This window comes from Ochotona curzoniae, unplaced genomic scaffold (genome assembly GCF_017591425.1).
Source record: "Ochotona curzoniae isolate NIBS_2020 unplaced genomic scaffold, NIBS_Ocur_1.0 contig_1, whole genome shotgun sequence".
NCBI lineage: Eukaryota > Metazoa > Chordata > Mammalia > Lagomorpha > Ochotonidae > Ochotona > Ochotona curzoniae.
The window spans coordinates 385,550-413,255 of NW_024464918.1; the positions used below are offsets into that span (position 1 = coordinate 385,550).

At 57.6% G+C, this 27,706-nt stretch overlaps 2 protein-coding genes across 3 annotated transcripts; one reads left to right on the forward strand and one right to left on the reverse strand.

Moving 5' to 3' along the window:
* The first annotated feature begins 7,062 nt into the window (after positions 1-7,062).
* On the forward strand, positions 7,063-23,897 carry PHYKPL (5-phosphohydroxy-L-lysine phospho-lyase). Its single transcript, XM_040973447.1, has 13 exons — positions 7,063-7,128; positions 7,685-7,803; positions 8,704-8,863; positions 11,941-12,015; positions 12,528-12,615; positions 12,692-12,808; positions 13,836-13,918; positions 14,091-14,316; positions 18,575-18,729; positions 18,927-19,016; positions 19,918-20,048; positions 20,643-20,718; positions 23,622-23,897. The coding sequence occupies exons 1-12, from the start codon at positions 7,070-7,072 to the stop codon at positions 20,684-20,686; spliced, it is 1,347 nt and encodes a 448-aa protein (XP_040829381.1). The 5' UTR covers positions 7,063-7,069; the 3' UTR covers positions 20,687-20,718; positions 23,622-23,897.
* HNRNPAB (heterogeneous nuclear ribonucleoprotein A/B) lies at positions 21,467-27,308 on the reverse strand. Of its 2 annotated transcripts, XM_040974612.1 has the most exons (8): positions 27,126-27,308; positions 26,729-27,006; positions 26,036-26,204; positions 25,345-25,503; positions 25,112-25,243; positions 23,149-23,266; positions 22,351-22,491; positions 21,467-22,073 (listed from the first exon to the last, which is right to left on the reverse strand). In XM_040974612.1, the coding sequence occupies exons 2-8, from the start codon at positions 26,977-26,979 to the stop codon at positions 22,003-22,005; spliced, it is 1,041 nt and encodes a 346-aa protein (XP_040830546.1). In that variant the 5' UTR covers positions 26,980-27,006; positions 27,126-27,308; the 3' UTR covers positions 21,467-22,002. The 2 variants fall into 2 exon arrangements, with proteins under 2 accessions (XP_040830546.1, XP_040831294.1); XM_040975360.1 differs by lacking the exon at positions 22,351-22,491.
* Positions 27,309-27,706: the final 398 nt, after the last annotated feature.

A 27,706-nucleotide genomic window follows, 5' to 3' on the forward strand; every position in this document is an offset into this window, starting at 1 on the left:
GCGGGGCCTGACAGGACAGGGCTGGGGCCCAGGCAGGATGGCGACCCTTAATCACCTGAAGTCTTTCCCTCCTTTTCCAGTGATTTCCAGAGCCAGTCCAGTTCACAGCTTGTACAGACCTGTGTGGACATTTTGAATTTCTGTAAAAACAAAACAGTAATATATTGTTCTTTCATGGGATGCACCACCTGTGGCCTTGTAACATTCGCAAGCGTCCAAACCAGCCCAGAACCAACAACCAGAGGGGACCAGTGAGCCTGGTGCAAGGGCTGTCCACAGGGACACACACAGGACACTGCTTCCCTGCAAAGGAGACAAAGGTGGCAGTGCCTGGCTCAGCTGAGGCTGGAAAAACACCGGACTAATTAGCAGAGAGCCTCACCACCTTCCAGGACCACAGCCATGCAATGGCCCTCAAGCCATACAGAGTACCAGGAGGCCCAGCACTCAGACGCCCTGCCCTGGCCCCCGGACCTCTATCCCCACGGACGAAATGCCCGTTGCTCTTGTTCCCACCTACCCCGGCTGGGCTCAGGAAGCTAGCTTGCCACAGGGACACAGATTGTCTGGCCTGACACAGCAGCCAAGCTCCAGGACCACTGTGATGCAGAGCCAACTGCTGAAGCCCTGTTGATCCCCAGGCACGATGGACGGAGGGTCCCAGGTTGGGCCTGGCTGCTACTCCCTGCCACATCACCCAGAGCTGGGGCTGACAGCTGGGACGGTAGGGTCCGAGGGGAAGGCCCTCCAGTCAGAGCTGGTCCCAAGCGTCCTGCCCAGCGCTCTGGTCTGCTAGACAGAAACTGTCATCCTGTCAAGTGACACAGAGGAAGCCAGCTTCGGGGCCACCTCCCAGCTAGCCGGGGCAGGGACCTACAACTGCCCCTGGCAGGCGTCCCAGCAGCTAGCTCCTCCCTTTCTGCGTCGACAGATAACGCTGCATTGTAATAAACCACCACTGTGTGACTAGCTGTGCCTGTCCTTGCAGCCTGCCCTGGGTACCGGGTACTGGGCACCGTGGACTGGGCTACTAGTCTGGCCCTTACTGGGCGGGAACAGAAAAGAAGACACTCCCAGAGCCATTAAGAGCAGGGGACGGTTAGAGTGCGGAGTTCAGAAGGCACAGACTCGAGGCCTGGTCCTGCCACTCTAGCCAAGTCCTCTGGCCCTCGGTAGCTTCTGTCACCATGTCCCCATATGCCCCTCTGTTGTGGTGACCAGAGCGTGCTACTTAACCGGTCACCCCAAAACCTGATGTCAGGGCTAATTCTCTCTCACAGCCTTGGGGCCACAGGCTCAGTGGGGGTGCTTCTCATTCAAGCTCTCTCCATCTGGGGACCAATATTGGCTGTCGTTTGGGACCTCAAGTGGCCAGAGAACCTGCCTGGGGTCCCTGCCCAGGACCTGGCTTCCTCACAGCATGAACTCCAGCGGCCAGTGGGCCAAGCCTCTGACTTCGTACGGGACTCGTCCTGATGTGGGGGAGGCAGCCTGATCCCGGCTTCCTGATTTCCATCTGCATTGAAGGAGGACATTCCGGGGGGCCTAGATCTGGCTGTGGTTGTTCAGAAATGCCACGTGCTGCTGCCTCACCTGTAAAGCGGGAGGGCCGCCCTTACGCTCACACTGATTGGCTGAGGTCCGCTGCGGGGATAAGGACAAACCTGGGACCAGGAAGGCATCCAGGAACAGCAAGGTCACGGTCCCGCAAAGCATCCCCACACTTCTCATCCCAGCTGGTCTTGTGGCAGGGACAAAACCCAGCCCATCCCAGGCGGCACTGACATAATACACATAGACACATAGAGCAGACCCTGACATGTGGCATTCTTGCCACACATAGGAGGCCTAGCCACACTGGCTCATGTGGGAAGAATACAAGGGTACCTGGGCCTGGCACGATAGCATAGTGGTTAAAGAATACAAGGATACAACAGGAAGCTCACAAAAGACAGAATTACCAGTGTAAGTTTATTTGGATACAAAAAACTTTTTTCCATTCTATCTGCAAAATGCATATGATGAAATGGGTACTTGGATTTCAAGATCTTTTTGCATCAGAATAAACGTATTCTTCTTAAAGGTTTATCTATTTTTATTAGGAAGGCAGATTTACAGGGAGAAGAACAGACAGAGAAAGGTCTTTCATCTGCCGGTTCACCCTCCAAATGGTCACCACAGCCAGAGCTGAGCTGGTCCGAAGCCAGGAGCCAGGAGCTTCCTCCAGGTCTTCTATGCAGGCATAGGGTTTCAGGGCTTTGGGGTGTCCTCTGCTGATTCCCAAGGCCATAAGCAGAGAGCGAACTTGGAAGTAGAACAGCCAAGACGTGAACTGACACCCATATGGGATGCCAGCACTGCAGGCGGAGGATTAGCCAGTTGAGCCACTGTGCCAGCCCCTAGACTTACACCTTTTATTATTTTCTAATATGTAAATTTTGTTTTGGATGAGTTTACATTGCTGATCAGGGTGGGAAAAGTGAGTGTGATCATTTTTTTTTTTTCCAAATTTTCTATTTCTTCTTCCTGTTTCTGGGCAGGGGCAAGGGGAAGATGAAGGGAGAAGCCACACTCAGCCTCCCGCCCCAAGTACCCAGGGATGGAGAAGGGCCACGCGATGTCATCCCAGGGTCCTGATGTACACACAGCAAGGGATCTGCTCGGGTGGTTTCACTAGTTCTGAAATGCTGTCGATCTCGCCAAGCCACGGATGGGGAAATCCTTCCTCGTGAGCTGACACAGTCCCCCTTACAGTCTCCATGCGCCCTCACTGTTTGCTGTCACCGTTTGGCTGGGGTAGTTGTCCCATCCGCTCTGTTCTCCTTCCTCTGCTATGGTACCAGTTGTCCTCTGCCGGCCCCAATGGGCTGCCACATCCTCTCTGTGTATCAGGGCCTGCAGTATACTGCTACATTTTTTTCCGCTGAGGAGGACCAGTCCTCCAAGGTGGGCCCAAAAACCCAGGCTAAATCACCCTGGCCCTCCAGACCCCATGCCTTGGGCTCACAGACCCAGCACCCACTGCACAGGTGGACCCAAGGACCCAGGCCCCGCCAGAAGCCCCACCCCCAGGGATTATGGAACTGGCACCAACCACGCAGCAGGCCCAAGGAACTTACACCTTTTTTTTTGTTGTTGTTGCTAATTTATTTTTATCACAAAGTCAGATATATAGAGAGGAAGAGAGAGAGAGAGAGAGAAAGATATTCCATCCAATGATTCACTCCCCAAGTAGCCACAACAGCTGGAGCTACGCCAATCTGAAAGCAGGAGCCAGGAGCCTCTTCTGGGTCTCCCACGCGGGTGCAGGGTCCCAAGGCTTTGGGCTGTCCTTGACTGCTTTCCTAGGCCACAAGCAGGGAGCTGGATGGGAAGTGGAACCGCCAGGATTAGAACCGGCGCATTCTAATTATGAGATCCCAGTGCGTTCAAGGTGAGGACTTTAGCCACTAGGCCACCACACCAGGCCCGAACTTATACCTTTTAAATTTTTTTGCTTCAGTTAGTTGAGAAGCAGAAAGAGACCAAGATGGACACACAGAACTCCCACCCTCTGGTTCACTCCCCAAACGGCCACAATGGCCAAGGTTGGACTACATTCAAGCTAGGAGCCAGCAGTTCACTCTCTGTCATAATTAGGGGACAGGGTCCATTGCTGCCTCCTGGGTCTGCATCAGCAGGAAGCTGCGGATAGGAGCCACAGCTGGGGATGAGCCAGGTACTCCCCTGTAGGACACGGGCATCCTAGTTGCTAAGCTAAGCAACTGCCCTCACACGCACGTATGAATTGAGCTCTCTGTAAGTTTTTCGAGGCACCATCATACATCAAGGACCCTCTTCCTCCTCCCTCAGGAGCTGCAGCTAAATGTCAGGCCGCACTGCTGGGCAAATGTCTCAGACAGCAGGCACTGGAGGTAGGGAAAGAGAAAGAGCGGGGCCTTGGTGCCAGGGTGGTCACTGGGTGTCCAGCCCCCTCACCAACCCTGGGAAGGACAGTGTCTGTGTGTTAGGTGTCACCCTGTCCATTCATGTGTGGCGGGTGCTCACGTGGCTGGAGACACACAGCCAGGACAGGCGCTACAGATCAGCCCACTCTCGCTGGACCCTCATCTGCCCGGATGTCGACAGGGCGTGGTGTCCGCTAAGCAGCCCATGATGCTGATGGATGGGCAGTTGGCAAGTGGGGGCTGGGGGGCAAAACCACATGCTCTTCCATCCCCCAGATCCCGGAGAGGCGGGGCTCCCCTTCCTTGATCTTGGGAAGATCAAGCTACTCTCAGCCTGTTGCTGCTCCCGTGTGATGTCACTCCTGGGTTAGGTTCCTGAGGACCATGTGGCCATCATGGGAGAGTAAGGGGCTTGCTCCAGGTTGCAGCTGAGGGTGGGAGAGAAGCACCATCACCCTCTGCCCCCAAGAGCCTCAAGGACAAGGTGTGGGTGGGTTGGGGGAATAGGAGGCCCTTAGTGAAAAGAAGAGAAATTGCTTTAAACCGCCCCTCCAGAAGAGATGTGAAAAGAAAACCCACTGCACATGCCCACGCCATCACAGGACAGCGTGAAAGCTGGGACCACTGGCCCTCCCACGCCTGCGCCTCCTCATCCCATGGCATGCACTGCTCTAAGCTGTCATAGCAATGATGATGGCACTGCTGGCTTCCCATTGGCAGGGGCAGGGATGACAGCCTTGGAAACACACAGGACAGTGGGCGTGGAGGAGTTAGCACAGGAAGGAAGGAAGCAGCTGACTAGCAGCCGCAACAGGGACCAGTTCTGAGGGGTACACCTGCAGCAGCAGCCCCTTCTCAGGGTGCCCGTGGCCATATGCTTGACAAGGGAGCAGCGGCAGGCCAGTCAGAGGCTATGCAGTGCGGTACAGAGCACCAGCCAAAAGGTTCTCCCAGATCTGAGGGGCTCACAGCGCTACCCACTGCCCTGAGTCTACCCTCCACATTACCCCGTATGCCACACTACCCAGTATGCAGAGAAGCACCATGCCCTGGGTCTGAACCGTGGCTCAGCCACTTCCTTCCAAACCCTGACCTCTTGGCTTGGAGTGTTTCTTGGAAGCCCAGGCAGAAGATGGCGGAGCCAGAGGCAGGAAGAAAGCGAGGCTTCCTGGAGTTGTGGTCCCAGATGTATGTCCTCATAGAAAAGCCTGCTGTGGTCTCCAACTGTGTCACCGCCTGCTGCCGGACAGCCCAGGTGCATACACCATGTAAGCCAGGCCTGGCTCGGCCTTGTCTCCCACGTCTTCAAAACAGGCAGGGCACTGAGCCGAGCAAATTTCCTGGAGCCATCCTGGGGACCCCTGATGCTACAGCAGAGGCTCGAAGCCAGGGCAGCAGAGAGGAGACCCCACAGAGGGGGCACGCGGGGCACCCGTCCAGCAGTGAAGCTTGCGCACACGGGCCTCAGAAAAGGGTAGGCCTCTGCTCATTAGGGAATCAAGAAAAATGATGGGCCGGGCACAGTGGCCTAGTGCCTAAAGTCCTCACCTTGAACGCGCCAGCATCCCATATGGGCACCAGTTCTAATCCCAGCAGCCCCGCTTCCCATCCAGCTCCCACCTTGTGGCCTGGGAAAGCAGTGGAGGACGGGCCAAAGCCTTGGGGACCCTGCACCTACGTGGGAGACCTAAAGGAAGCTTCTGGCTCCTGGCTTCAGATCAGCTCAGCTCCGGCCGTTGTGGCCACTTAGGGATTGAACCAGTGGATGGAAGATCCTCCTCTCTGTCTCTCCTCTTCTCTGTATATCTGACTTTGCGATAAAAATAAACCAAATATTTTTGAAAAGTTAACAGGAAATTCATTTTTAAAAAGTGTAAAAGGTTCAATTGTATTTAAAATGAAAGAGGAGAAACTGCACTGGTTTGAGAAAGACAGCAGAGCTGTGTGCGGGCTGGACAGCTGGGCTCGCGCAGAAGGCACTGCGAGCCGGGGCCCGGCTTCCTGATAACGTGCGAGCTATTTCCCCTTCTCTCCCTGTTTCAATCTATGTGTGTGCCTCTCAAATAAATACGTTTTTGTGTGGATGGGTGGTGATAACAGTCACACAGCAAATGCAAATGAACTTACTGCCACAGAATTGTAACTTTAAAACTGGTGAAATGATCAATATACTTTGATGCATGTTTTACTATAATAAAAAGGAAACTCCAAGTGCCTTTTAATAAATGCCCTAACCCACCTCGGGCTGCCTGCATCGAGGTCACAGCCGAGCGGGGACACTATGCTTTCCCATCCAGCTTCCTGCTGAGGCGCACCCCAGGAGGCAGCACAGCCAAGCACTGGGGTCCCTGACGCCCACAGGGGGACCAGGCCCCCCGAGCGCTGGGCTGCTGCTCGAGGCCAGGCCCAGCCTTCACAAGGCATCTAGGGGAAGTGAGTCAGCAAACCAAAGGGATCTGTTTCTGTCACTCTGTCTTCCAAATAAATCAATCTTTTTTAAAAGTTAAAATAATAATAATAATCATGCTCTAAAGTATTTTACAAAGGCTAGGAATCTTGAAGAGGTGGACAAAGGATGCGGGTACACGCAGGCCTCCCCTTCCTCAGCCCGCTCGCACCAGGGCCCCTTACCCTCTTTCTCGGCCTCACCAAGCAGAAAGCCACCGCGGCCACCGCAATGTCCCTGCTCACCCGGCTCCTCGCCTGGGGTCAGCCTGTAGGGGACCAAAGGCCTTGCCCACTCTGGGCCCCAGTTTCCCTGGACCTGGAATGCAGTACTCCGGGCAAACTCCCTGCCCGAACGGTACAGTCTCCCAGTGCTGATGGGTTCACCCTCCACCCCCAGGCTGCACCGGGATGCCCCGGGCTCCCCGGCTCCTTCGGCAAGAGCAGAGCGCCCCGGCCCTGCCATGCAACGGGCAGCAGCCACAGCCTCCCGCCTAAACCCCCCCGCGCTGCTACTCCAAGCCCGAGCCTGGCCGGCTGCCGAGCGGGGGGAGCCCACCCCTTGGCCTCCCCGAGCGGGGACGTGAGCGCACGCGGGGGCCGCCCGGGGCGGGGAGCCGCAGAGCCGGGCGGCAGGGCGGCAGGGCGGAGCCCGCAGGCCGCGCCACGCCAGCGTCATGGCCGCCGAGCGGCGCGCCAAGGCCGACACCCTGGCCCTGCGCCGGCGGCTCCTCAGGTACCGCTGCGGGCAGGGCAGCGCGGGGTGGGGGGCCGCGGACGCGCCACGGCAGCGCCCTGCGCCGGGCCCCGTGGGATGGTGCGTCGCGGTCACGCAGGGGGCTCGTTGCGCAGCGCCGGCCCGGCCGGGGTGGCGCGCGCCCGGGCAGTGCCCTGGTATCCCGGGGAGGGCGACGGGCTGGCAGGCCAGGTGAGGGACCGCGCGTGGGCAGCATCCCGCCCGGGCACGGGACTGGCTCGCCCGCGAAGTGGGGGGGGACAGCAGGGGCCGCAGCCGGGCACACAGCCGCGGGGAGCCTGCCTGCCCGGCGTGGCAGCCACTTCTGCCCAGGGGCCCAGGGGCCATCCGGCACCTTCAGAAGGCAGCACCGCCACGGGGAGTTCAAGAAACCAAAAAAGAAGTGATTTGGAGTTGTACTAACTTCTTGCCGCCGAGGCCTCCTGTACTTTGGAGTCGGGGGGAGGGGCGGAGACTGAACAAAAGTCCAGGCAGGGGCAGCAAGGGCAGCAAGGGACCTGGGTGGTGGACCTGCCTCCTCGCCTGTCGCCCACAGCGCTTCCTGCAGACTCTTTTTCCCTGAGGATCCTATTAAGATGGTCCGAGCCCAGGGACAGTACATGTATGACGAGCAGGGCGCGGAGTACCTGGACTGCATCAACAATGTGGCTCACGGTCGGTATGCTCGCTCAGGCTGGTAGGGCAGGGCAGGAGACTGAGGCTGGGCACCCGGGCCGGAAGTGGGGCTTGTGGAGAAGCCCCTGGGGGAAGCCGAGCTACCACCCACGTGCGTTTAGAGGATCCGGTCCTTGTGATGAAATTCTGGAAGGTTGCAGGCCTTGACTTGCTGACCCAAGCGCGAGTCAGAGATGTCGGTGTGTGGCTCGGGTGCCGCGTGGCCCAGACGATGAGTTGAGAGAGCTGGGTCGGGGCCTGTGGACCCCTTCCGAGGGCGGGCAAGGAAGCTGGGCTTGGAAACAAGTGTACCAGCTGGGGTTGCCGGGAGGCAAAGCAAGGCGGGAACCGGTCGGCAAGATGGAGGTTAATAAAACAGAGGTGAAAGCAGGGGCTCAGGTCCCAGACTGCGTGGTCTGGCCCACATGCACTCTGTGGTCCTGGGTGGGTGAATTCATCATCTGGGCTTTGGTGTGACCCTGTGCAGAGCACCCTCATAGACGTGGTAGGTGCAGGCTGCGAGGTGTCTTAAGAATACGCCTGGCGCTGTCTGCTGCCCATACTTGCTCAGTTGTCCTCCTTGGCCCTGGCAGCCCCCATTCCCACCAGCCCCCTTTCGCGGGTGGAAGCAGACATGGTGCCCGCCGTGCTGTACCCCTCACCCACCCTCCCCCTGTCTCGAGCAGAAGGCATCCGAAAGCCATCTTGCAGGCATGGGGTTTTGAAGCTATCCTTCTTCTGCCAGAAGCTCAGGGATCCCAGAACTGGCATCTCTCCTCCCCCATCTCTGCCTCTTCCTCTGTAACTGGGTGGGTTTGGCTGGGCTCAGTGGGAGTGAGCGGGGGTCCCTGAGAGGGGCTGAGCAGAGTGGGCCATGTGATGGAGGTGGCCCTCTTACAGTGGGGCACTGCCACCCTCTCGTGGTCCAAGCTGCACACGAACAGAACCAGGTGCTCAACACCAACAGCCGGTACCTGCACGACAACATTGTGGATTACGCGCAGCGGCTGGCACAGACCCTGCCGGATGAGCTCTGTGTGTTTTATTTCCTGAATTCTGGGTAAGTGGACTGCGGCCAGCCCCCTAGCCGGAGGGTGAGACCACAGAGAACGGGGTGCTGCCAGGAGGATGCGGGTCAGAGTCGCCCTTGCTGCTCTGGCCCCCAGCACACACTCCGGCTGCAAACCAGACCTGCTGTGGTGGGATCCAGCCCCTGGCAAGCAGCCGACACTCTTCTAGGATCCTTAGTGGGACTAAGTAAGGTGCCTACAGCTGTAGTCCCCACCCTTAGACACTCAGTGAGGTGTGGCAACGTGGAGGGATTCTTTGAAGAATTCCAGGAGAGCCAGAGGAGCTGTGGTCTGGAGGAGGCGTCCGGAGGGTGTTGAGGCCTCCGAGCTCTGGGGGACCTGACCTGTTTAGAAGATGTGGCTGAAGAAACACCGTTTCTTAGGGCTTGGGGCTCAGGAGCTGAGAACGGGGCAGGGTGAGGAGAAAGCAAGAAGTGCTTGTCAGGCTGGGCACTGCCAGCTGTCCTGCACAAAGGTCCACTGGCAGAAGCGGCACGGCCCCTGGGCACACGAAGGAACCCAGCTGAGGGTCCATAAGGCAAGAGGAGAGGGCACGAGCTGACACCGGGCCTTGGCAGCCAGGCTCCCCAAGAGCAGGGGAAAGCCCTGGGAGGCTCTAGTTGGGGAAATGATGTCATCAGGGCAGGCAGCAGCCCAGCGGCCAGGGGGACAGCGGTGACACGGCCCCGTGGCAGGCAGGGGCAGGCAGGGCAGGAACGGAAAGATGGTCAGAGCACACCTGGGAGGGAGTTGTGCTAAGCCGCAGGCAGTGGCATCCGTGTTAGAGAAATGAGCGTGAGCATGAGGCAAGATTTCCCCATAATACAAAGTCAGATTTACAAAGAAGGAGAGACAGAGAGGAAGATCTTCTGTCTGCTGGTTCACTCCACTCCCCAAGTGACCACAATGGCTGGAACTGAGCCGATCTGAAGCCAGGAGCTTCGTCTGTGTCCACCATGCAGATGCAGGGACCCAAGGACCTGGGCTGTCCTCTACTGCTTTCCCAGGCCACAAGCAGGGAGCTGGAAGGGAAATAGAGCAGCCTGGACATGAACCGGCGCCCACAGGGGATCCCAGCACATGCAGGGCGAGGACTTTAGCCACTTGGCTACCGCGCCGGACCTCCATGAACATTTTAGAGTCCTCATGCTTGAGTCAGCCATCCCCTCTCCCCTTTTCCCTTCCCTGGGTAACTTCTGGAAGGTGGGATTTACCATCCACAGTTTGCAGATAAGGAAACAGCAAGGAAATGTGAGTGGAACCAGAACAGCACCCTGTCGGGGGAGAGCGAGGAGCTGGGCGCTGGGGCCACTGGAACCTCAGTAGCAGAGGGCACGAGTTTGAGACCCCAGAGGCCTCTGTGTGGTGCACGTGCTGATCTGTGTGGCTGCCACGTTGTCCGTGCGGCCTCTGCCTGCTGGCCTGGCCTCGCCTGCTCACAGCACTGCCTGACGCCGGCCCTGTCCCCGGAAGCGCTACCTTCCCCTGCCTCCAGGACACTGCACTGGCTGCTTTCCTTCCAGCTTCTCTGGCTGTTCTGTCTGCGTGGCCGTGTCGTTCTCTGTCCCTTGGGCTGCTCTGGGCTTCCTTTGTACTCTGAGCCCCCTTCCTGTGTGATCTCAGCCCATCTCTTCGCCTGTCTCATGGGCTGGGGCCTCCCAGACTGAAGTCATGATCCCAGAACCCCCCAAGCCATGCATTTGACAAACATCTCCAACTTCACATGGTAATGAAGTTATCTTCTGCCAACATGTGGCATGGGTGGGAGCCCAGCGCCTGACCCCAGGCTTTCTCAGGAACCCCGTTAGCACCAGTCTGACCCCATCTCTGGCTTCTCCATTCCCATTCCTGCTCAGAGCCAGCACACCTGCTCTTGCCCGCAGCCACATTCCTCTGCCCCACCTCCCCGTAGCAACACCTCCCAAGCCCTCTGCCCTGGCTCCTGGCTTCAGCTCCGGGTGGCCAGCAGCTGGAAGACCTGCTGTACCTCTCTTTCTCTAACTCTGCCTTCCATATAAATGCAATAAATTTTTTAAACAAAATGTTTAAAAATAAGCCAAATGGGAGCAGGCCATGTTCCTTCCCTATTACTGTTTCTCAGTGTCTTTGCTTGGCACTGGGAGGCCAGGCCCCTTCTCCACCCTGTGGCTGCCCCTGCCCTTGGGCGTGGGTACCCTGAGCCCACCCCCTCCACAGGGCTCACTGCTCTCCCTTTGCCAGAGGACCCCGTGACGGCACCACAGAGGCCAGCAGCTTCCGTTCCCCCAGGGCCTCTCTCCTGGGTTCCATGTGCCGCTTTTCACTGTGGACGCGGCGTGGCGTGTTTTCCTCTGCGCGCACACACACACCCACCCCAGGGTCTCTTCGGGTGTCCAGGTTTCCTCTTCAATGTTTTTTTTTTTTTCCTTGAAAGATGTATTTGAAAGGCAGAATTACAGAGCCAGAGGAAGACAGATCTTCTGTCCTCTGGTTCACTCCCCAAATGGCCACAATGGCAAGGGCTGGGCCAGGGCAGAGCCAGGAGCCAGGAAGTTCACCTGGGTCTCCGACATGGATGGAGAAGCCCAGCCACCTGGTCCATCCTCTGCCCCCTTCCAGGCGTATTAGCAGGGAGCTGGATGGGAAGGGGGACAGCTGGGATTTGAACTGGTGCCCATATGGGATGCTGTTGGGGGTGGTGATAACACAGCAGCAGCCCCCAGGCTTCCTTTGCCCTTCACAGCCTCTAAGCACAGCCACACCTGGGCCTTCCTGGGGTGATGGCAGGGACGAGGGCTTCCACGTGTGAAAGTAGGAGTGACAAAATTGAGCCCCTAACACCCCCTGTCTAAAGTAGGCCCATGTCTGGTCTGTGCTTGGGGACTTTGTACCGGCCGTGGCACTTTCAAAATGGCACCCACTTGCTCTCACTTCCATGGCTTTCATGACTCAGCCCCGAATGTAACCCCAGGAGGGCCAGCACACGGACACTAACTCCTGACTGCTAGAAGGATGGCCCCTGGCCGTCAGGGCTCCTTTAGAAGCCGTCGGATACCCGTGCAACCCGGGTGCACCTTCTCTATCACAGGTCGGAAGCCAACGACCTGGCCCTGAGGCTGGCCCGCCAGTACACGGGACACCAGGACGTGGTGGTGCTGGACCAGTAAGTGCGGCCCAGCAGCCAGCCCATACCTGCACGTGCTTGCTGAGGGCCCGTAAGGCGCTGGTGTCTGGTGCCTCGGGCAGGGAGGAGGAGGAGGAAACATGGCAGCCAGAGATGGCACTCGGCCTGGCACCTCCTGCTGCATGGGGCCACCGCTGAGCCACAGCTTGGAAAGGCAGCGAGCAGAGCATCACAAGAAGGTGAAAGTGGCTCCCATGACAATGTATGTATTGACACTGGCCCCCGGCCGTGGCTCCCGGGAGACCCACACCCAGGCTCGCAGCCTGAATGCTTCTAATATGATCCATCTCAGCAGTGAAGAGAGCTTCAGCTGGAAGCCAGCACCACAGCCAGGGCATGGCCTCGCAGGAAGGCCTGCTGAGCCTTGGGCCTGTGCTTGGCCCTGGCCCAAGGACTCAGGAACTGAGGCTGAATGGTTGACCTCCCTGGTGTGCGGTGGGCAGGAATCGGACCTGGGGCCCCAGGCCTTTACTCGCCACTCTCCTCCACAGCGCCTACCACGGGCACCTGAGCTCCCTGGTTGACATCAGCCCCTACAAGTTCCGGCACCTGGACGGCCAGAAGGAGTGGGTCCATGTGGTATGCACTGCCCAGGTCAGGACCAGGTCTGTGCCCACTCTCCAGCGCAATGACGTTATCCTGTCCCCCCCTACAGGCACCTCTCCCAGACACCTACAGGGGCCTGTACCGGGAAGACCACCCCAACCCGGCCGTGGCCTATGCCAGTGAAGTAGAACATGTGGTCAGCAGTGCGCAGGCGCAGGGCAGGAAGGTAACCACATCTGTGCCACTGTGTCACCTCCCCTTGAGCTAGAGTGAGGTCCTGGGATTGAGGTTAGACTAGTTCACTGTTCAGGGCATGAAGAGGTGTCCAGGGCCGAGGCTAACTAGAGTGGGCCTGAAGGGGCTCTCACGGGAGGAACTGTTCCACTACAGTCATGAAAAGGAAGGAGTTAGACACAGAGAGATCCCCTGAGCTGGGTTCTGCCCAGGGATGGGGAGCCTCCCAGAAGATGGACTGTCAGTGGGCATGGGGAGGGGCTGGAGCCCCAGTGCCATGCTGAAGGTCCCTCCAACAGAGGGGCTGTGTGGCTTTGGGTTTGGGTGGGAGGAACCTGGTCAGGCCACCCAGGCCATCTCCAGGCAGTGGAGAGGAGGGAGGGAAGACATGGACCCCAGGAGTGGAGCCTATGTGTGAGTCCAGGGCCAGCAGGGGCTGCAGGGCTGGCAGAAGCAGGGTGAGGAAGCTGGCCCACATGTATGGATGCCTGGACAGCCCGGGCAGAAATTGCACCCTGGCCACCCCATGGCAGTTTGTCAACCTGTCAGCTCCTTTCTAAGCGACAGCTTCTGAGCTATGCTAAGGCCCAACATGGTGGGGAAGGCGTGGATATGGACAGAAGGGTCCCTGAAGGGCTTCAGACAGGACAGCGAGGAGCCAGGCTCTGGGGGTGGAGACCCACCCGGTGGCGACTCAGAGAGTTAGGTGGCATCTGCAGGAGGCGGGGTGCTGCTATCCCAGTGGAGGGAATGGAGGGGTGTCTGAGCTGTGACAGAGGTCAGAGCCAGGGGCATGCCCAGTGATTGCAGGAGGGTTCAAGGTTGGGCAGGAAGCCAAGGAATGGTCTCAGGGCATCTAGGCAGGAAGCTGAGTAACACCCCCCACACACACACACACACACAGGTGAGGGGTGCAGCAGTGCTAGGGCCATGGCCCACAGGAGGCCAGCATCGGCGGCAAGGCCACTCTCACCTCCCTGTGTGTCTGGCCTCACTCCCATGCTGCATCTCACCCACAGATCGCGGCCTTCTTTGCCGAGTCTCTGCCCAGCGTAGCAGGACAGATCGTGCCCCCTGCCGGCTACTTCTCCCAGGTGGCAGGGTGAGTGGGGGATACGGGCAAGGGCTGGACTGGACTGGGCTCTGCCAGGGGGAGCCGGGCCTCCTGGGCAGACATCCGTGAAGACAGCCCTTAGGAGAGTCTGCAGTCCAAGCTCCCAGGACTCAGAGCCCGCGCCAGGCTGACTGCTGCTTCCGTCTGTCCAATGCCACAGGCACATCCGCAAGGCCGGAGGGCTGTTTGTCGCCGACGAGATCCAGGTTGGCTTCGGCCGGGTGGGCAAGCACTTCTGGGCCTTCCAGCTGCAGGGGGAGGACTTTGTGCCCGATATCGTCACCATGGGCAAGTCTATTGGCAATGGGCATCCCATTGCCTGTGTGGTCACAACACAAGCCGTGGCAAGGGCTTTTGAGGCCACTGGCGTCGAGTACTTCAACACGGTGAGTGAGGGTACTGAGACAGGGAGTGGCTGAGTGATCACAGGCCACAGGCCTGTCCTGTGCTTCCAGCAGATGCTGCCTCGCATGCCCGGCCACGTGAGCACCGTGAGCCAGGAGCACATGTGTGCTGGTGACAGACTTAACAGCCATTACAACAGCACAGCTGCAAGGCGGAGGCACGCCCTGGCCCGGGGTGCAGAACAGGTGTGACCACAGTGAGGGAGGCAGCCCTGGGACAGCAATGACAAGGAGGGGAAGGCGCACGTTGGCCTGGAGGCCCTCGCTGATCCCAAGGCAGTGAGATGAGCTCTGTAGCATCCTTTGGGAGGAACTAAGATGGCCCATATGGAAAAGGAGCTGCCAGCAGGGAGACCAGCCTGGCTGAGACAGGAAGCCTGAGTCTGGCCCAACCCCAGGGAGGTTTAGGAGAGGACAGAGAACATACCACGTCTTCCCACAGAGCCAGTGTCAACTGGGAGGACTTGGCCACATGGATAGGGCACCAAGGGAGGGACTCTGGCTGCTGCCCTCAGCAGGCTGTCACCCCACCCAGCCAATGTGTCATGCTGTCGGGAGACACCTGGTCCCATGCAGAAGTTGGGAGAACACAGAGGACACCCAGGGGTGGGCAGAGCACTGAGCCTTGTGTGAGGTGAGGCCGGCGCAGTACACAGGAGTCAGCAGTGCAGAGGGCAAGGGGCGGTGTGTTCGGGAAGGATGAGCTGCATCATCAAGATGGATCCTGATCCTTCTGTCCCTGTAGGGTCCTCTTGGGTTTCATCAGTTACTTGGTGATTTATTTATTTGGGAGGCCAACCTTGTAGCACAGTTGGCTGAGCCTCTGCCTGCACCACTATAACCTATTTGAGCACTGGTTTGAGTCTGGGCTGCTCCACTTCCAATCCATCTCCCTGTAACATGCCTGGGAAAGCAATGGAGGACGGTCAAGTGCTTGGGCCCCTGCACGCATGTGGAAGACTCGGATGATGCTCCCGGCTCCTGGCTTCAGCGTGCTCAAGCACTGGTCATCGCAGCCTTCTGGGGCGTGATCCAGCAGATGGGAAGCTCTATCCTGTCCTCTCTCTGTAACTCTGATGTTGAAAAATAAATGTTATTTTTACTTGAATGTCAATGTTAGAAGGGGAAACAGACCTTCCATCCACTGGTTCACTCCTCCGATGGCTGCAGTGGCTAGATCTGGGCTGATCTGAAGTCAGGAGCTTCTTCCAGGGCTCTCGCTTGGGCACAGGGGCCCAAGCCTCCTACACCTCCTCGCCCCACGTGCCCAGTGGGGCACAGGATGGCAGTTACTATGGTCTGGCCTTGCCCTGTCCTAACTTATGAGAAGCAGCTAGTTCCTCATATTTATTAGCCCTGTGTCTTCTCTTCTGTGTCTTTGCCCATTTCAATTTGTTAAAAAAAAATCGAAGGCCTGCAGCAATGGCTCCGTGGCTAAATCCTCGCCTCTTTGGGTCAGTGGTTCTGTGTGTTCCTATCACGTTGTGTGATTATAACAGGTTCTCATAGCTGTCATGAAAGCTAGTTCACCTGTTTTTTGTTTGTTCAAGAGAGATCTATTCCTGGCCCTTAGTCTATCATTTAAATTTCAGAATTCTCTTTAGGCATTTTTTTTTTTCAAAAATCCCTCGCCTTGAATGTGCCAGGATCCCATATGGGTGCCAGTTCTAATCCAGGCGGCCCCGCTTCCCTTCCAGCTCCCTGCTTGTGGCCTGGGAAAGTAGTTGAGCATGATCCAAAGCCATGGGGCCCTGTACCTGTGTGGGAGACCTGGAAGAGCTCCGGGCTCCCGGCTTTGGATTGGTGCAGTACCAGCCTTTGCGGTCACTTGGGGAGTGAATGATCCGACAGATCTCTCTGTCTCTCCTCCTCTCCGTATATCTGACTTTGCAATAAAAATAATCTTAAAAAAAAAAAAACACAAATAAATACTCAAGAGCTCTGAGGTCCTTCTTAAAAATTTGAAAGGTAGATTTATAGAAAAATTCTCCATTTGCTCGTTTATTCACCAGATGGCCACAAGGGATAGAGCTGAGCCAATCCAAAGCCAGGAACCAGGAGCTTCGTCTGGGTCTCCCAAGGACTTGAATCATCCTCTGCTATTTTCCCAGACAGAAGTGGAACAGCCCAGACACAAACCAGCACCCGCATGGTGAAGGTTCAGCATGCTAAGTGGCCATGCCATCTCTCTTATAGTCCCACTTATGAGGGCCATACCCTCATGACTTAGTGCCACCCTTTCCACCATCTTGGCAGGGTGGTGGGGATCCCACTGTGTGCATTTTGGGGAGACATAATGTGGCCAGTTACACACCACTCTTACGGCTTGCACTTCCTCATTTCGGGACCCAGTGGGTGTTTGTGGTTTGCAGATGGTGGTGGGGGGAAGGGAGATGCAGTTTTAGCCACAGGTTTTGAGGCTGGCTTCACTTCATTTCTCTCATCCCCAGTGACACATCATGTGCTTCCGTTTCATTTGTGGGCTCAGGTCTGCCGCCTGGCCCCTGGAGACGCTTGTTCATTCCGTTTCTCTTGGGGGTTGGGGTCTTTTTGTTTACATCATGTCCTTACTGGCAGTTTCTACTTCAGTAAGATTTCATACTCTAACAAGGCCAATGCCTGGAACGCCTCAGGGACAGTCTGCATTAGTTGCGTTTGTTCCCTGTGTGGGGCCAGGCTTCACTCTGTAGAACACTGGACAGTTAAGTCATGTGACGTAGCAGCCTCAGTCAGTTTCCGCTCCCAGCAGGCTTTGTCACTGCTTTCTGGCTGGCTAGCTAGCGCTTTTTCTATAGTTCGTCACTTTTACTCAAAAGGCAGAGCCAGTGGTTTTCCATCTGCTGCTTTTCTTCCCAAATGCCCACAACACCTAAGGCTGCGTCAAGCCGACACCAGGAGTCAGCTCCATCCAGGTCTCCTGTGTGGGTGGCAAGCACCCTAGGCCCCCAAGACGTGGGAGTCCGCCAAATGCCCACCACTGAAATCCACACGAGATGCCAAGTATGGCCATTACAGTGTCTGCTTCTCTACTTTATTGCTAATATATAAACTGCAGAGATGACCCTGAATACCTAAACTGAACAGTCCCTGGGCTAGGCACTGCCAAGAGCTTCGCCATTGCCTTTCACCAGCCTGAGTGTTCAAAGAGCTGATGGTAATTTCTGCCAAGGTTGCTGCTTTCACGGAGGCGTCTGACAGTGGGCAGGTCTTAGCCTGTCATTTCTATGTCATCTTGAAATTGACAGTACAGGTCAATTTCAAAAGGCTTGGGCCAGAGGAAACGGGCACCATGAGCTATGCAGCTCTCTTACGCCACTTACAGGATGGCCTGGAGATAAAACCAGTCCCTGCGGGGACAAGCCAGTGGTTGCCTGGCACCTGTCACTGGGGAGGGGTGCCTTGTGATGCTCAGAGAACCACAGGAGTGGTGGACTGTGAGGGAAGTTCCCACAAACTTGTATTTGTCACATCACACTGAACTTACACTTCAACATACACGGTTTATTGTGTATAAATTACACAATAAACACATTTTGAACCATAAAAGGGGTGGGGGGGGGGTTGCTGCAAAGCACCTTGCACCTGCTTTGTGCCTGCAGGTAGATTCAGATCCCCATTAGGAATGGGGCAGGGGGAGGGGTCAGAGTATTCAGTTGTTTTATTCAGTAAAACCTGTGTGCTACAAGTTTCTCATTTTGAAATGTTGGCACCTCATTCCAAACTAAGATTTTTATTTGAAAAGGAGCTTTACAGCTTGATGTAGAAAGATTTTCCACTTACTGGCTCACTCCCCAGCCAGCCACAACAGCCAGAGCTGGGCAGTCCGAAACCTGGGGCTTCTGCTGCTTTCCCAGGCCGTAGGCAGGAAACTGAAATGGATCTAGAACAGCCAGGACACAAACCAGCAGCCACGTAGGATGTTGGCGCCACAGGGCAGATTAGCCACCAACTTGTACCAGTGCTGTGCCCAGCCTGCAGGCTGGATACAGCTCACAAGCCGCCAGCTTTTCTTGCACCTCCCACCTGCCAGTTGCTCCTCTCAGTAGTTATCACTAGCACCCACCCTGCACAGCACCTCCTGACCTCTGGTGGATGCCCAACCAGGAAGGTCAATACTGACTACCAGGAGCCCCAGGGAACTGGGGACCTGGACTCCTCACTGCAGACCTGCAGTGGCTCTGCTGCCCTTGGCCCCACAAAGACACCCCTGTGGCTCACTTGTTCTTTGTCTACATCTCAGTTTGGGGGCAGCCCAGTGTCCTGTGCCGTGGGGCTGGCTGTCCTAGAAGTCTTGGAGAAGGAGCAGCTCCAGGCCCACGCCACTTGTGTGGGAAGCTTCTTGATGGACCTCCTCAGGCAGCAGCAAGCCAAACATGCCATCATTGGAGATGTCAGGTGAGGCACTTGGCAACCAAGCACCTGCCAGGAAGCTTTTTCCATTTTGCCAAGCTCCATAGCTTGCATAGCAATGGGGGAAGATTATGGCACCCAGCCTTTCCCGTCACACCATGGACCCCTCTCTGTTAACATTTTCCCCAGCCTCCCAAGGATGTCGGTAATGCTATTGCTTTCTGAGCTGTCCCCTTCCCTAGGGGTGCTGGGCTTTTCATTGGCGTGGATCTCATCAAAGATAAGGCCACACGGACACCAGCAACGGAAGAGGCAGACTACTTGGTATCCAGGTACTTTTCCCAACAAGGTTGGCCTCTGGGACAGGAACCCCAAAGTGGGGAGTCACCTCTCCCCTCCCACCCATCCACACTCTGGGTCCCCTGCACGTGAAGGGATCATAGCCCTCAAAGGCAAAGGCTTCTGAAGACGTTGCTGGCAAGCTTGGCTGGGGCTCAGACCTGGACAGCCAATACTGGTTTCAGAGCCACAGAAGCTCCATGCTGGGAGCTGTCCTGTGTGGTAGAGGAGCCCACCTTCCCCAGCTGGGGCTTGCTCGGCTTGGTATTCACGTTTCAAAGGCAGAGCTGCAGCTCTAGTTCACTCCAACAGCAGCTGAGGCCAGGAAGTCCACACAGCAGCCGTTCCCTGCTGCCTCCCATTGCACAGCAGGAAAACTAGAACTGCAAACTGCTGGCCGTGTTGTATCCTTTCAGCACAGGCCACTGACTCCCACCTCCAGCGCAAAGCCCTTATTTAGATTCCCTGTCACCTCCCCAGCTCAGCTGGCCCTCCAGGGAACAGGAAGACTCATTTCACAATGCCATGAAATCTTTGCTCCAGCTCAGGGAGTCACCCAGGGTAGAGTGGACCTGGCTCCAAAGTCCAAACCTTGTTCTGACACTGCTCTCCTTGGCAGTAACAGAGCAAGATGGGGGAGACAGAAGGGACTAAGTTAACAGCCAATACTACTAAAAATGATTCTTGGGTACAAAGGAGATTAGTGTTATCAGGGTTCTTTGAACTGGCCATTAAAAGGACTGCCCCGAGACAGCCCAGGGGCAGGACTAGGTGTTATAGATCACACTCCACTACTGGCCGTGGTGTTGCTTCCAGAGCACTGCAGCCCAGTGAAGCCTCCGGCCAGGTGTACAGGGAGGGAAGGGCACTGACAGGCCGTGGTCCTACTGACAGGCTCAAGGAGAACCACATACTGTTGAGCACAGATGGCCCTGGAAAGAATGTCTTGAAGTTCAAGCCCCCGATGTGCTTTAGCTTGGATAACGCGCAGCACCTGGTAGCAAAGCTGGATGCCATCCTGACAGGTGAGTTGGGAGCCGGAGCAGCTGACGTGCCCTCTAGTAGCTAGTCGCAGAGCATGTGCCTGGGGGGTAGCCAAAGACCCAGCAGCCAAGCAGGCAGCAGCAAGGCATTCCTGAGCCAAGCACCACCTGGCCTGCTTGAGCAATCCACTGCTGACACACAGCTACCGCGGCAGCCAAGGATGGCGTCGGGAGCTGCGTTCTACAGTGTCAACTCAGGTTTTCAGAACAGCTGAAATAAAATCTACGACAAGAGTGATTCCTAATCACCTGGGAAGGTGAGGGCCAGCCCAGAGCCGCCCCAAATCCACTTATGTGGTGGGGGTGTGATGGGGAGGGAGTGTTTGAGAGGAGCTATGGAGAGGGAAGGCAGATGCCACAGACACCATTCTGGGGGTGCCAGGCAGAGCAGAGAACGGCTGGGAAGCCCGATGGCAGCCTCTGTGCTCTCAGGGAATTGTTGCCCATCTCTGAGTAAAAGGCAGGGCATGGCGTGGCTGGGCTGGTGGGCTCAAGCTCCAAGTCAGGTGAGCAGCCTGGATGCTGAAGGCAGAGGAAGGCGACCAAGCCAGATGGCTTCTGCGACCTCTGTTGCAGATATGGAAGAGACGCTGAGAAGCTGCGAGTCGCTGAGGCTCTAGGCAAGCCAGCCTCACCAGGCGGATTCCTCCAGGTGAGCAGCCTTGCTGGAAGCATCCCTCCCCACCTGCTGAGCATCTCAGCCAGCACGGGCATTTCCATTCTGAGCCTTGGCCCTTCCCAGCTTTGCTTCTTCCACACTGGGAGGTTTCAGCTTCACTGGACATTGTCCGCACCCCCACCAGGAAATCTCCCACCACACTCAAGTCTGCATTTTGCCAATGGGACAAAAGGGCAGGAGCAGCCACTTCCTTCCTCGGCAACTCCGAGGAGCGGGTGAAGCAGTGTCCATGTGGGCCGTGTCAAGCCTTCACTACCAGACTTGGGACACTCCAGTCTCCCTGCAAGTAGGCTCTTCGTGCCACCAGTTTTAGGGGAGGGGGTGTCATGTAACGGAACCTGCCCAGGTTCAGCTGGGCCCTGTCACTGGGACAGGGCAATCTCACTTTCACTTACTCTTCCCCCTCCAGCAGCTGCCTTCTAGGAGCCATTTCCTTCTTAAGGGGACTCATGCCCCAGGCAGCGCAATCATCAAAGGAAACCAGCCAAGGATGTGGAGTATGTAGCTGTGCCTGACATGTCATTAGATCAGATATAAACTCAGAATTTCAAAATATAAACTCCAAAAGTTCAAAAAGGTCAGAGTGGCCAGGGCCTTCCAAGCTGCACCCCAAAACCGGGCTTGACAGCTGAAGAGGCTTGCTGTGGGAGGAGACCCCAGTCCCACAGCACCTGGCACCCCCCAACTTTGGGCACACAGCATATCCCACACTCACCCAGGCTTGGGGGTTTTTCAATTTTTATTTCAAAAGCTTGGATAGCTTCAATATCCAGGTCGTGGCAAAATCAGGACACGTGTAAAATACCTTACAATACATTAGATTCCCAAAAGGTACCAAAAAGTACAGTAAAATTAACACTTCCGTTACAGGAAATGTATGACACAAATAATATAAAATTAAAAGGTGAAAAAAAAGGTGACACTGGTTTCCTAAGATACAGTTTACTCTTTACAACCAGGGTCCACAGGGCCAGGCTGCAGAGCGGCAGCGGGAAGCAGACCCTCCAATCTGGTTCTGGGTAACCTGGTAATAAAATCAGCCCGTAATGCCACCCTGGCCTGAGACACCACACGCTGCCTAAAACAACTAGCGCTCTGGAAATAGTAAACGGGAGAGTGATTTCCAGGGGGAAATTTTAAATAAGATGCACATGGGACAGGCCATAGAAAGTTTGCCAAGTTAAATTTGGTACATAATTGCGTTCACTCCGTATCCAAACCCAGCGTGTGCAGGCGTCGGCCGCTCCCGCCGCGCCCTCAGTACGGCTTGTAGTTATTCTGGTGGCCACCGCGTCGCTGGCTCTTCCCGTAATTTGCACTACCCTGACCTAGGGACGAGAACAACGGTAGCAGCTACTACTTACTCCACATTCCTCCTGTGCCAGGCGCCTGCCCCGTGTCCTCACAGGACCCTCACACCTAACGCAGTAGCTAGCACCTTCCCCACCTCTCCGAGGCCAGTTGAGCTCCACCTCCGTAACGGGGAGCTCCAGCGGCCGAACCAGGCCTGTCTGACTCCAAAGTTCCTGCTGCCAAGCGGGCCCTGCACTGTCTGTCCTGCCAGCCCTGGGGGTGAGTGGACGGGCCTCCCTCTCTCCTACTTACTGTAGTCGTAGCCGGGGCCGTAGCCGTAATAGCCATAGGGCGAGTAGTCGTAGCCGCCAAAGCCGGGCCCGTAGCCCTGCTGGTAGCCGTAGCCCTGGTTCCAGTAGTTGCCGTAGCCCTGATTCCAACTCTGACTCTGACCTGTGGGGGGAGCAGGGCACAGGGGCCCATGGACCGTTTAGCACACGCAGGAGCTAGGATGGAGGAGATCCTGCCCTTTGGGTGGCGGGGTTACTATGGCAACTCAGGCAGAAGCCAAGGTGCTGCTGTTGTGGTAGAGGGCGCTCTGGGCCTGGCCCTGCATCTGAGAAACCCAAGCCGCTGGATGCTGACCTCACGTGGGGGCCTAGCTGCTGGCTCACTCACAAATTCCCCGGACTGCCCCCACCCTCCCTGGCAGTCTGGCCCTTAAATACAGATGCAGTTCAGGATTTGGAGTCAGAGGGGCCTGGGATAGAAGGAAGTAAGCGCCTGGCACAGCTTGGCCCTACCCTTCTGCCCACCTGCCCATGGGTGTGCCAAGTCACGGGACACCCACCGAGCAAAGCACATCCAGTCATGTCCCTTCTCCCACCCACAGTGCGAGTACGAATGCTCCCTCTGCCCCGGGGCCCAAGCCAGTGTGTGTGCCCAGGGGGGCGGCAGCACAGCCTCAAGCAGCCTGGACCCAGAGAGCCATTCCTGCGTCTGCCCGCCCGTGCTCGCTGCACAGCACAACCCAAGGCCAGAGGGAGCCCCCAGAAGACAGCTCCATGCAGGCAGGGACAAGGGACACATCTTCGTCCAGGTTCCACTCACCTCCACCTCCACCGCCGCCACCACTGCCTCGGCTGCCCCGGCTGCGGTTCCCGCGGCCCCCAGAGCCATACTGCTGCTGCTGATAAACCTCTTTGGGCTGGGCCACCTTGATTTCACACTAGAGAGCCAAGAGGGCAATGGGTCAGGGATGAGCAAAGGCACAAGTGAGCACACGGGCCTTCAGAGGACATCCGGGCAGGAGACTGCACCCAGCCTGCATGTTCCTGAACACACTTCAAAGCAAGAGACTTTCTGAAGAGAATCCCAGGATCACTGGGGCCGCATTTTAACCCCAGGGCAGCCCCTTCTGGAACAACTAGGAGAGCAGGATAACAAGTTTGGGAGAAATGATGGCCAGCAAGGGCGGGCGCAGATGTGAGGGCCTGGCAGTGCCTTGGCCCTTCAAAGCCAGGGTCCAAGACTTGCAAGCGGGGCCCTTAGAAACTAAGGGCATTTTTTTTTTCTTTTTGCAGAAAAACAGTGGCTCCTACGCTAATATTCTTGAGAAGACATAACCCTGATCTCCCACACTGCTGAAGTGAGCTCTGGGGCGGAGTGGGCTGCCCACCCTTCTCTTTTCTGTTGGGACAGGCCAGAAAGTGTTACCTTAGGACCTTAAGAGTCCATCACCTTTATGAGCAGCCCCACCGGGTGTGGGGTGGCTTGGTGCTCCTTGTTAAGCAAACATGTGTAAGTCTCTGACACACACACTCACAAAAATAAGACAACCAAGCCCAGCACAGCAGCTTAGTGGTAAAGCCCTCGCCTTGCATGCGCCATGTCCCAGCAGCCCCACTTCCCATCCAGTTCCCCGCCTGTGGCGTCAGAAAGGAAGAGGATGGGCCAAAGCCTTGGGACCCTGCCTCTGCGTGGGAGGCCTGGAAGAGGGTCCACACTCCTGTTCGGCTCCTATTAGTGGACAGAGGGTCTTCCTCTATGTCTGACCTTCCAATAAATGAATCTTTAAAATAAATAAACCAACCAGATTTACACACTGTCCATCAACATGCTTGTAATTGACGAAATATCTGTCAAATGCTGCTATCCGTTTCTACCCTACTGCATACAGGTGGGGGTTGTCAAAGAAATGGAAGCCTTGCCCAGCAAACAATCAACTGAAATAATGTGTGGTCCTCCATAAAAATGTTTGAAAATATTGATCAAGATTTTTAACGTGCAAATATTTTGGGCAAACAACCAGAATAAAATCAACTAGACACACAGATTCTCAGACCTCCTGGCAGCAGCTCAGCTAAATGGTGTCCTGCAACGTTCCTACCTGTGTCATATCGCGGAGAGCAGGGCTTCTGCACCACCACTAGCCAGCTCAACAGCCTCACTACAAGCCCTCCTCCCACCTTCCAGAGCCCGCCCTGCCTGCCTCACCTTATCCAGCCCTACCTGCCTCACCTTACCGGGCAGCCACTGCTGCTTACTTGCTGCTTACAGCGCCCGCCTGGCACACCCTGCTAGAGCCACACCCTCAACTCCCAACTGCCACCTGAAGCCTCGCCCCTTGACTCCTAGAGGAACCCTCCACCCCTCACCTCCAGGGGTGGGTCGGCTAACCCATCCTGGCAGCTCTGCCAAGGGTCTTGGCCAGTGGTAAATGCTAACTATAGCAGGGCCAGACCCAGACAGAACAGAAGCAGGCAAAGATTTGGTAACAGAAGGAGAGTTCTAGAGCAGGGAAAGCTTTCACCAGAGGAAGATCACCGAGTTTGAAAAGTTTTAAGAGTTTTCTAAGACCTCAACTTCAGAAGCACCACACACTGTCACCTTCAGCTTTCAACTGGGTATGCCAAAGAGGCCCCTCTCCTGGCCTCCCTGAGGGCCCTGCCAGGACACAGCCATCACCCCTGTGGAACCTAACCCAAGGGCTCTCGGGAAAAGTCCAACCCTTAACTCAAACACCTGCTCTCCAGGCAGGAGGCCAAGCACGACAAACCTGAAGGCACCTTACCTTGCTCCCACTGATGGTATGAAATTTTTTCTCCAGAACCTTCTTCACGGGGTCTTCTTCTTTGAAGGTGATGAAAACAAAACCCCTCCTTTTGTTGGACTTTGGGTCCATTGGCAGCTCGATGGCCTCGATCTGTGAGAAACACGCAGAGCGGCTCACCCTCCCCTCCCAGGCCGAGGCCCTGGTAGGCAGGGGGCCAGAAGAAGAGGGGGGCCCTGTGGGTTCACACTCACCTCCCCAAACTCGCCAAAGTACTCCCTGATCTTCTCCTCGGTCGCTTCGGGGTTCAGACCCCCTACAAAGATCTTCTTCACTGGGTCCTTCTTCATAGCCATGGCCTTCTTGGGATCAATGACACGGCCATCCAGCCTGTGCTCCTTCTGGTCTAGAACCTGTTCCAACAGAAAGAGGTCAGGTCCTACCTGAGCAGCGGACCTGGGACAAGCCCGCTCCAGCAGAGGGCCACAAACTGACCCCAGACTGACTAACACACTTGTCCACCTCTCCCACGCAGTGGGCTGACCTCAATTCTTAACATCAGTCCTCACTCTTCTCGGCCCAAGCTGCGTTGTCAGCCCCCCCCCACCCCAGCCAGGGGTCCCAGTTCCAGGCCCATGTCCTGCATCAAGGAATCTGGACTACAGAAGTGGCAGGATCCAATAACCCGAGCTCTACCCCCTTGGCAGCTCTTCTGCTCAAATTCTCAAGTCTTACTTCCTTGAAAACTCAACACACGCCTCCACAGCCATCCTGTGCCCTTAGTCCCTGCGACAGTGGTGAGCACCGCGCCCAACACTCACATCGAATCAGGCATCAGGACTGCTCCCCGAGGCGCCGGGACACCCCCTCCTCCTTGCCCAGACTGCTGCTACGTCAAGTCCCTGCCCTCTGCACCACAGAGCATGCACACAGCACCCGGCCTACCTTCTCCACACTGGCTGCGTCTTTGAAGAGGATAAACCCAAATCCTCTTGACCGTCCAGTGTTGGGGTCCATCTTTATTGTGCAATCCACGACCTCCCCAAACTTAGTAAAATAGTCTTTTAAATCTTTTTTGCTGGTATCCCAGCTCAGACCGCCAACGAACATTTTCCTAGAATCGCAGGGCGAGATACAGAGCAGCAAACCTCATTAAGTAAGCCTTGATCTTTCTTCTTCAAAGGGACGGCCGGTCCTGGGCTAAGCTTCCACGCAGAGCGGGACCCCAAAGCCCCCACCGCTAGCGCCAAGTGCACGCAGCTCGGCCCTCCGGGGGTGCCGGGGCTCCCCGTTAGCTAGCTCTCCCGCTCGCCCCGGCCCGGCGATCGCGCCCCGCCCGCCGCCCGCCGCCCCGGCTTCCTGGGTTCGGCCCGCAGCTCCGCCCCCGCGGGAGGCGGGAGGGAGGCCGGCCGGGCGCGCGCCAACTCCGCCCCCGCAGCCGCCGCGGCCTGCGCCCCTGCGCCCCTGCGCCCCGCGCCGCCCGGGCCCCAGCGCCCCGCTTCCGGCCGCCCCGGGGCGGCGCCCCCCGTCCACCAGCCCGGGGGGCCCCCGCCGGCCCGCCGCTCCCCTCCCCCCGGCCGCGTGGCGCCAACAAAAGGCGGCCCCGGAACAAAGGCCGCGGGGCCCGGCCGCACCTACCCCGCGTCCTCCTCGTTCTTGCTGGCGTTGATCTGGTCGCCCTCGGCGCCGTTCTGGTTCCCGCTCGGCGGCGCGGCGGGTCCTCCTCCTCCTCCTCCTCCCCCGGTGCCCGCCGCGGCCCCACCGCCACCGCCGCTGCCGCCGCTACCGGTCCCGGGCCCGGCGGGAGACTCGCCCTCCGGGGCGGCCTCGTGTCCGTTCTCCGTGGCGCCCGTCGTCTCCATGGGCTGCTCCTCGCTCGCCTCCGACATGTCGGACCGATCCGCCGCCGGCGGCTCCTGCAACGAGCGAGCCCCCCGCCCCCCGCCACGGCGGCCGCCGCGAGTCAGGCCCGGGCCAGGCTTTCCCGCCCGCGGCCCGCCCGGCCCGGCCTCCCGCCCGCGGCCCAGCCGCTCACCTCGCCGCCGATGACGCCGCGAGGCCCGCTCGTCCCCACCGGCCGGGGAAGACGCCGCGCTCGGGCTCGCGCTGCCGCGGGGGGGGCCTGGCCTGCGCCCGCCGACCGAGCAGCAGCAGCCGCGTTCGCTCGGACGCCGCCGCAGAGAGCCCACCGACGCACGACACGGACCCGGCCCGCGAGGTGCCGCCGCCTGACAATGCCGACTCGTGGCGCCCTTTATAATGCCGGAGCCGGAGCCACCTCCCAATAAGGCGTGCGCCCGTTGGCTACGCCCGCCCGCCACTCAGCCCCTCGGCGCACGCTCATTGGCCGAGGCCGCGCGCGCGCTCTAGAGCCGGGCGGGCTTTGTCCTCGTTTTAGAAGCCGCGCGAGTCCGGGCGCTGCGGAGGGGTCCGGGTGGCGGGGCGGCGCGGCGGCCGAGCTCGGTGGCGGGCAGGCCCGAGCGGGCGCCGGGCTCTTTGTGAGGCGGCCTTCCTCCTCCTCCTGCTCCTCCTCCTCCGCCGCCGCCGCCGTCGTCATCGTGGTGCCCCGAGCCTTGGCAGCCATTATGCCTTCCCCCGCCCCCATTTCCCGAAAGA

Bases quoted from the DNA above. Each gene is read 5' to 3' on its own strand.
- PHYKPL (XM_040973447.1), top strand. From the start codon at position 7,070: ATGGCCGCCGAGCGGCGCGCCAAGGCCGACACCCTGGCCCTGCGCCGG. The intron at 7,129-7,684 runs GTACCGCTGCGG...TGTCGCCCACAG, and splicing joins CTGCGCCGGCGGCTCCTCAG to CGCTTCCTGCAGACTCTTTT. The intron at 19,017-19,917 runs GTACTTTTCCCA...TCCTACTGACAG, and splicing joins GCAGACTACTTGGTATCCAG to GCTCAAGGAGAACCACATAC.
- HNRNPAB (XM_040974612.1), bottom strand. From the start codon at position 26,979: ATGTCGGAGGCGAGCGAGGAGCAGCCCATGGAGACGACGGGCGCCACG. The intron at 26,205-26,728 runs GTAGGTGCGGCC...CTGCGATTCTAG, and splicing joins AAGAACGAGGAGGACGCGGG to GAAAATGTTCGTTGGCGGTC. The intron at 23,267-25,111 runs GTAAGGTGCCTT...TTGGCTCTCTAG, and splicing joins ATACCATCAGTGGGAGCAAG to TGTGAAATCAAGGTGGCCCA.